The sequence below is a fragment of the Phalacrocorax carbo genome, chromosome 2 (assembly GCF_963921805.1).
Source record: "Phalacrocorax carbo chromosome 2, bPhaCar2.1, whole genome shotgun sequence".
In the NCBI taxonomy this organism is placed as follows: Eukaryota; Metazoa; Chordata; class Aves; order Suliformes; family Phalacrocoracidae; genus Phalacrocorax; species Phalacrocorax carbo.
The window spans coordinates 118,522,497-118,531,145 of record NC_087514.1 but is presented as its reverse complement, the minus strand read 5'-3'; the positions used below and the strand labels follow the sequence as shown (position 1 = coordinate 118,531,145).

Below are 8,649 nucleotides of genomic sequence, written 5' to 3'. Positions count from 1 at the left end.
CCAGACTAGGTGACTTGGAAACTGGTTGACTGGAAGGAGCTTGAGAGGAAGAAAAGCTCATGCAGAAAAGCAGTTCCACATTTTCAAGATGGGATCCACAAAAAGAGATTTGGTGTTACCAGAGAAGAAAATTCCCCGTTAGCATTTGCTGAAGTCTCCCTTTCCTTGCAGATTTCTGCAGTGCTGCCTGCTCTCCCAGCTGCTGTTGGGAACAATTCCTCAAAATGTTTTCATGTTCAGCCCTCGGTTTGTTTCCCAGTCTCCTTGGGTTTGGTAGAATTTTGTTTCAGTACAAATATTTTCTATGTATTATTTTCTATGCATTGCTTTTGCCTACTGACTGCTGTGGAAATTGCTCCAGAGACGTCCACCTGCCTCTTCCCTTTGGCAAGCACCTGCTTTTCAGCATATGAAAAACGCATTCCTTTTCCCATTAATGCACATGTTCAGGAGAAAGTCTGTGAATTATGCAATGCAAAAATCACCTCTTTTTTTCAGTTTAGGGAATTCCTTAGATGTGAGAGAACCAGCTGCTGAGGCAGACCTGGGAGCTGCAGGAGGGGTTACCTGGGGGGGAAGGAGGAGCGTGCAGGTAAAACACTTTCTGCAGCCTGCCCCCCGGCAGGCAGGAGGGGTGAGGGGACTCGCTGGACAGCGTCCCCATGGTGCCTGTTTTGCACAAGCAGGTATCGCTGCCCGGCTGCGAGCGTGGGGCTCTCTGCCTTGCTCTGTGCCAATAAAGGCTGGGCACAATCTCCCTCCTTCTCCTCATGCCGATGGGCGATAGCTAACTCAGGCTGCCTCTGGGATACTCATGAGCGACCCATTTCCTTTATGCACACTGTCACTAGACTGCTCTGATACATCCTCCCCCTTCCCTCAGGATCAGCTTCTGCTCCGTTCAGGGAACTTTCCTTGCCCCCTCCCCGAATGAACGCTTGGCTCACCACACGGCAGGGAATGCTCTGTTTATTCCATGATTCTCAGCCGTCAGCAGAACTTTCACATTTAGTTCACAATATAAAATAAATAACCCAGGAAGGTGAAACACGTTAGTGGTGTTCCTCTTTTTCTTTTGGTTTTAGCACTGTTGACTATTCACTGTGAACACGTGGGCTTGCTGTATAACTCAATCCCTTACAAATGGGGTCACCATGAAGACAGCTGGCCTTTTCTGGCAGTATTGTGCTGTTGTGTTTGTATTTGGAGTTCACAGCTATTGGGACTGTCACAAGATTTCTCTAAGAAGTGGCTCATTTGTCTGACTGCTCAGCACACGGAGTATATTTACATTGCAGAATGAAGGCATTTTCCTGCCTCTCTTTATAGTAATACACCCAGCAACATGCGGTGACAGGACAAGAAAGAATAAGTGAAATCATTTTAATATAATATCAGCCTATGAGAAACCACAAAAGAAAGAAAACATTTTCTGGAAAATTCTGCATATGTATATATTACATTGTATAGTCTTACAGACAAATTTACATCAAATACATGGCATATTTTAAAACACTGATTCAAAGAGGACAACAAATTAATTTTTCTCTTTCTGTACAGACATGGGAGTGTGATTTTTTTCTGTTGCTATAGTTTGCTGTTCTTTAGGAGGAGTATTCGTATTCTTCAGCACTGCGGCGTCCAAAATCCATCCAGCCCATGTAGTCTCTGTCATTTATCCTGTGCGTAGGATCAATGCTCTGTACCCTGTTTCCCATAACCGAGAGCCTTCCAGTGGGACCTAAAGAAAAAGCGTTTGAGAGAGCAAAAAGTAAGTGGACGCATTTTTGAGGTTCATCCATTTGCTGATCTATTTTGTACTCATTAGCAGCTTGTGCAACAGTAAAAACTGTTTGACTTAATACAGACCATGTAACACTACATCATGTCATTGCGGAAAATGTTGTAGAAATGTTACGGGTAATGTCCTGAAAGTGGCTTGGGTTTTTATTGTAAAATAAACAGGTAGTTTTCTCCCTCTGGGCTGCTGGGAGGGAACATGGGTGCATTTCTCCTTTTTTCTTTCCTATTTCCCTAGAGAGAGAGAGATACAATGCTCAGACCATTTCTCACTCTTCCTGTAAGACCACACCCTTGCTTGCTGGTATTGGGAGAGCTGCTCTAGAGGCAACATAACTCTGCTTGAGAGCAGACTCAGGCGTGAGGCAGCACTCCACCACAGTCCCATGTTGCTTGAAGAGCCATAAATGTAAGTACAGGAGCTCTTACAGTGCAAATTCAGTGACAAGCCGGGTAGAGTTATGAATCCCAGGTTTTGTAGAGAAGTGGGAACAGTCCTGAAATTGAGGAAGCTGTGTCTGGAATTTATAGCTAGAGATGTCTATCGCTGGAGTTATAGAGGGCTTATTACAATGTGGTATTTTCATTGCTTACCCAAAGCTTTCATAATTCCTTTCACACATGGGTTGGATGCTGATCTCTGATCATGCCTTAGCCTTTCTCTCTTCCTTGCTTAGGGCATCAAAGAGACACAAACTATTTGCAAGGAGAATTTATGCTTTAAAAAAATCCTCTGGTTTGACATCATCACATCGTGTAACTAAAAATGCAGTGAAAGGTAAATTACTTCTCTGTACTCCCTGAAAACAGCCAAAATTGACACATGCCAATAATTACACTGAGCGTAAGCCTTGAATGAGGAAGGACCAGACTCAATATATTAGTGTTCAATGCAGACTGAGGCTTGAGGAACACTTGAACTGATCAAAAAGGAGAAGCCCAACTCAAACCCCACAAATCCAAATCTCCACAACTGCCCTGCTTATGATTTCTTGTGTTTTGAAGGAATCCTTGGTGACTCTGTGCTTTTATTTTTCCAGATTTTCCTCATGTAATGATTTATAATGAGCATGATCCATTAAAGACAAAAAAAACCTGCACTGTTTTGTTAGTGGTTGCAGAGGGATAGGAGAGTTAAAGGTACCAAAAAAAAAGAAACCAGCCATGTTTTAGATATTTACCTAAAGCAAAATGGCAAAAAATTTAATTCTTTCTAGAAAAGAATGTCTATCATTAAATGCTCAAAACCCATGAAATTTACATTCATAAATCAAAATATGTAATTAAGTTGATGAGAATGGTTTCTTGGCACTATAAGCAGCCAGGGCTAAGACAGAGCAGAACCATCACTCAGATGTTGGAATTTAAGAGACTTCTGACCCACTGTGACCTGTGGGCTGTAATGGCTCCCCTGGCACCATTATGGCAAGGGCTCCTTAGAGGACAGTAAATGTGCATGTCACTGACTTGACAGCTGAAATGTCTCTTCTACACGGTGCCAGACTCACGCTGAAAGCCTGCAGATGAAGTTAACCAAAAGCTAGGGGTCACAAACAGTAAAATTAATTTCTTAACGGCACCTTAATTAGCTTGCCTCGAACCACCGGAGATGCCCTGCGGACACTGCAGAATCAATGTACAGCAAACACATTCAAAGTTGTTGCAGTTTGGCTACGAGGCTGCCATCTAGTCCTAACCCCTTGAGAGAATTTAACTCTCTCTCACTGTTTTAACTGGAAATATTGTCCGAAAATCAGCCTTTCTGTTAATCACAAGGGCAAATGCCACCAGTGATGACTGTTAATGCTAGCAAATGCCCACTCTTTCACCCTAAACAGAATTTTCTAGTGAGTAGTACAGTTTAGACAGGTTAGAAGCGACTAATACAGTATATGTGAGTGTTCTGCAAAGATTTCTGCAGTGCTGACCAGAACCGTTATGTTAAATGAGAATATCATGTTTTGATGGGAATCATACAACTGTATGCATTGTTATAAATTAAGCAAATACTGTTTTGTCCCTGTGACTCTTCTCTCCTGTAACTAGCAAGTACATTCACAAACCAGAGCCCAACCAGCCCAGTCATGTCACAAGAATCCCATCATCTGCTAACAGTCACTTTGTGGAGTTAATTATGTACGTCTGTTAACAGGTATGCAGGAAATTCTCCCTCATATTAATACTTACCAAAAAGACATCTTAAATCCAGAGTGGTTTTTTCACTTTATGTGGTTAAGCTATTTGGAAATGTCAGCCAGACATTTAAAAGAATATAACGGCTACATAAACTAGAATAAGGAGTTTGGCTTGCGTGTAAGTGGGTGACAATGTCTACACTGGGGAAAGGTAATGAGGTTTCTGCTTTGTAGACTCCTGCAGTCAGATTCTTATTCAGTAACAGCTTTGGCTGTAGCGCTGACTTGCGGAATTTCATATCTGAATTCTCTTTCCATTAGATTATGGGAACTGCTAAAAGAAGCTCCTTAATGCATATTGTGCAAATTGGTAATATGAGATGAAGTGTCTCAGCTGTATTAAAAGTGGTTCTTTTTCTGTTGTTTCTGATTTGGCCCTATTCTATGTACACAGATGAACGTGTATGGCTGCATGTGTAAAGCATAAAATACATGTAGCACCTCTGAATTGCAGACCGCCATCAAAAATAAGAATAGGATTATGCCCAGCATAGAGGTCACCAGTGAGGCTATCAAGAGGGGAGGGTTAAATGATCTGCATAAGGCTCTTACTTATATAAAGTGATTTTTATCCTAAGCACAGTCAGGAACTGGGAGTAAATTAATTTCTCAATGTCTATATGTCCAGTTAATCCTCATTACTGCTTTCCCCTTGAGCCCTCTTTGCTTCTCAGAGGTCCTCCTTCCCTGCAGTACAGTGGATAGACCGGAGCGAAGCTATCCTAAGTAAACAAGATTTGTGTAGTGGCTTTTGTTGAGGTTGGCAGTAGTCAAAAGGTTACCCATGGTGTTGCTCTATTGAGGTACAAGGCAATACAGAGATGAGACAGTTCAAAAGGAAAAATGTTTTCTTGGGGTGAGTTTCAGTGGGAAATGATTTTGACCCTTCATTTTTACTGGTAGGACAGACGGTGTGCGTTTCTGTCTCTGTAACACATATGCTGTAAGTTGTCAACAGGGACCGCTTTACTCCTTCCCTTGCTAGTTCATATATGGAATACAATTGATTCCTCAGGTGGCTAATAAGTCACATGATAAGAATGAAGCCCTTTAATTCCACTACTCTCCTGGTGCTTCTCGCCCTTGTTACAAACACAGTGCCACGGCGGTTTTAAGTAAATGCAAGATTGTGCTCCCAGGCTGCCTGAGACTGAAAGCCTAGCAGGAACTGACATGCTTTGAAGAAAATGTGCTTTTACTTATCACTGCTTTTAGTTATTGTGTTTATAAATGTGAGCTCTGATCTTTCAGAAGCTTTCACATTTTTGTAACTTCCTCAGGAAACAAATACGTGGAAAATCCAATACTGAGAAGTTTCCCTGGTACAGGTATTTCTGGCTGAGGTGAGGTTACCCATTTGGTCTGTATTTAGCCTCACAGTTTTCCTGCTTTTCTAACTTCTAAAATGGGAGGGAGGAGGTTAACTAAATGAAAAAGTTTGAAGAAAATGCAATTATTGTATTTTAGATGAGATACAACATGCTGAAAAGAATACCAAAATAATTATAAGGTTATCGAAATAGTAAGTTAAAAATAAAAGCTGAACTATGACCTGATAGGTAGGTTACATTTTCTTCAGTTACCTGTACGCAGCTCTCAGTCAGTGGCTGCTATGTGCAAGTCTTTTTTTGGAGGAATTTTGCAGTAAGTAAGGGAATGCACTCTACTTCAGGAATAATCAGGCAAAATCTACCTCCTATCTTCTCCAGGGACTCATGCTAGATGATGACAGGGTTATGTTAACAACTAGGTATCCCTGCAGGGAAGTCCACTGACACAGAAGTAGCACAGTAGACAAGCTATAACCAGTACCTTTCCTGGCTTGCTGGAGATATTTGGCCAACAAAGCGCCAATGTTAGCTCTCTGGTCAATGCTTCCATCCAGCCGCGGCACAGATTTCAGCGGGCCAGCAGACGAAGGGGCACGGACATGCCGGTGACGTTCTGTCAAGCTCTGCTCAAGCTCAGCAGCCAGTGGATTCCCATTGTGCGAGCCCGCAGTTTGCTGTCCGAAAGAGCTCGCTGAGAGCACAGCAAGGAACACGCAGATGCATATACCGCTGTACATTGCTGGAGAGAAAAGGAATGATAGGCTGTTAAAATGATCAGATTTAGGATGTTGTATGTTGTCCCTACCCCCACCTTGCATTGGGGGTGCTGGTTTCTGAGCAAACAAGGGTTGTGGCGTTTTTGGTTTTAACGCAGGTAACTGAGGGATCTGTCTTAAATTGGAAATCAGGTACATGAATAGTTAAATAACCGTCGGTAAGAGCAAGATACATTGGAAGGAATAAAACTACTTCACTGTAGTGTGTGCTATGTTGCCCCGTTCTACTCAATTCGTATCTGCTTTTCCTCCTTGGAAGTTGTATTTCAGTAAAACATAAGGGAGAGGCATCCAGCCCTGGGAAAAATCTCAGGATTCAAACACTACAGTATTTTGCTGTTGTACTAAAATCTGCTGTTATTACAAATACTCTATTTTGACAAGTTCTCTGAAGAACATTTACTCTATCAATCCTTCATTGGTTTCAACTTTAGTGTTCAAGAGGTTTTACCTTGTCATACACAGAAAGACAAAACAAAAACCTGTCCCACAGAAAGAGAAAACAAAATCCAAAGCCCTCTCCCAAGCATTTGATCCAAAAGCTGAGGTGGTAAAGCTGTAAGAAATAATGTGTAAATTAACAATATTCTTCTTCATATAAAATGGAGAATTCAAGTGTAACAAAATTTTTACTTCTTTCTTAAACAAGTGTTAGACAAAACGATGTCATTTTACTAGATTGTTTTATCATATAAGCTGAAATAATATTTTTCTGGAAACAGAGAAATTACTCTCAGTTATTAGGAAAAACAAGGTACCTTGTACTTAATGCCATGGGGTAACTTCCATTTATAAATATACCGAACTACCTCATCTATATAGGAATTTTTTAACAGTTTAATTTTTTGAACAGTATACTGAACGTGTTATTTCAATTTTAGAAGAGAAAATTAAGTTTATTTGCCCACCACATACACTAGACAGAAAACATTTGCGATGCACAAAATGTGGGGTTTTAAAAAATGTTGTTAGGAGATGAAAGAAAAATGTCAAAATGCCATGGTTATTAGTGATGCATGGTTACTAGCGATGCACCGCGAAGGTTTTGGTACTTAGAAACCACAGGCGCGCTGCATCCTTTCCACAGAGCGATCTTTTCAAGCGCCCCGATCCCTGTATTTTTCACACACATCTATATCCACACACGCACCAACGACTCCGAAGACAAAATCTTGCCCCAGGCGGCCGTTTCTCCCGCAGGGGGATCCTCCAGGAGGACCCCCGGCGCCCCCCGCAGCCCCTCGCCCCGGCCCGGGGCAGCCCCAGCTCCCCTCCCCGCCGGAGGCGGCCGCCGTCGCCCCAGCCCCGGGCGGGATGCCTGCGGGGTGAGCGCCAGGCACCCCCATTTCGCGTGTCCCCCCCCCCAGAGCGGGGTGACAGGTGCTTCCTACCTTTCCGCTGCGCCTTCCCGAGGCCGGACCCGAGGAGGGAGCGAGGTCCCTGTGTGCCCAGGCAGGGAACTTGGGGGCGACTCAGCCCCGGCCCCTTAAATAGCGGCGGGCGCCGCGGCGGTGTTTGCACAGCGCTGACGCAGGCCGGGGCCGCCCCCCGCCGCCGGGACCGGCTGTGTGTCTGCGTGTGTGTGTGTCTGCGTGTGTGTGTCCGCGTGTGTGTGTGTCTGCGTGTGTGTGTGTGTCCGTGCCCGTCCGTGTCCGTGCTTCACGGGGGGAGCGGGGCCCCCTCCCTCCCTCCCGCCGGCCGGCGCCGCCGTGGGGTTCCCCCTGCCCGACGGGTCAGGCACCGCCGGCTCCCCGCGGAGCGAAGCGCTCGCCCGGAGCACGGAGACGCTGGAAACCCCGGACTGGCTTGCTGTATTATTCAAAAAGTGCTCCTGACCGGGGGTGGATACCCCCGTCCCCCACAACCCCCGCCCAAATACCACGGGGAGCGGGTCCTGCCGGAGCCCCGCCGGGAGCCGCCCCCGGGCTTGGTTGGGCTTCCCCTCGCTGCGACACGACCGCCGCCAGCCTCCCCTCCCCGGCCCCCCCGTTCGCCTCTGCTCAGGAAAGTGGGGCGGTCATTTTATTTAATTTATTAAGAAAACCCCACAAGGATAAGGATGATCCCCCCCCCCCTCCCCGAGCCGCGCCGCCTCCAGGAGCGGCAGTTTCTCGGGACCCAGCGCTGGGCTCCGGAGCGACCGCGCCGAGTTTGTACCGTAATTTTTAACTTTACAACTTGGAGGCAAGCGACGCCCGCAGGATGCTTTTCCTTCCCCGGGGAAGGGAGCCGGGCAGCCCGGCTTTTTTAGAAGACAGCGAGGCTCTCCCGTGAGCCACGCGTGCCGTGCGGGCCATGAGGAGGGTGCTGGGGCTGGAGCCGTGCCCAAAGGGCAGCTTCAGGGGGCTCCGGGGGGTGGGTGTGGAGGGGTCCTCCGGTCACGGAAGGGCTGGTGGGGCGGGAACCGCGCTTCTTCCCCCTCTCGTCATCTCCCCGCCGGTGCTCCCCGCGGGCAGCACGACACGCACGGCCCCTTGTGCACCGTCCCGGTCCCGGTCCCGGCTGAGCCCCGCCGCCCGGGGCAGGGCTCAGCCCGTCCCGCTGCTA

General features: G+C 46.1%; 1 protein-coding gene across 1 annotated transcript; it reads right to left on the bottom strand.

Moving 5' to 3' along the window:
* Nucleotides 1–1,369: 1,369 nt before the first annotated feature.
* On the bottom strand, nt 1,370–7,721 carry CCK (cholecystokinin). Its single transcript, XM_064444045.1, has 3 exons — nt 7,494–7,721; nt 5,808–6,065; nt 1,370–1,741 (listed from the first exon to the last, which is right to left on the bottom strand). Exons 2-3 carry the CDS (start codon nt 6,061–6,063, stop codon nt 1,605–1,607), a joined length of 393 nt encoding a protein of 130 aa, XP_064300115.1. The 5' UTR covers nt 6,064–6,065; nt 7,494–7,721; the 3' UTR covers nt 1,370–1,604.
* Between the last annotated feature and the right edge of the window lie 928 nt (nt 7,722–8,649).

Coding starts and splice junctions, on each gene's coding strand:
- CCK (XM_064444045.1), bottom strand. CDS start 6,063: ATGTACAGCGGTATATGCATCTGCGTGTTCCTTGCTGTGCTCTCAGCG. Junction 1,742..5,807: donor TCTCCAGCAAGCCAGGAAAG/GTACTGGTTATA, acceptor CTTTTTCTTTAG/GTCCCACTGGAAGGCTCTCG.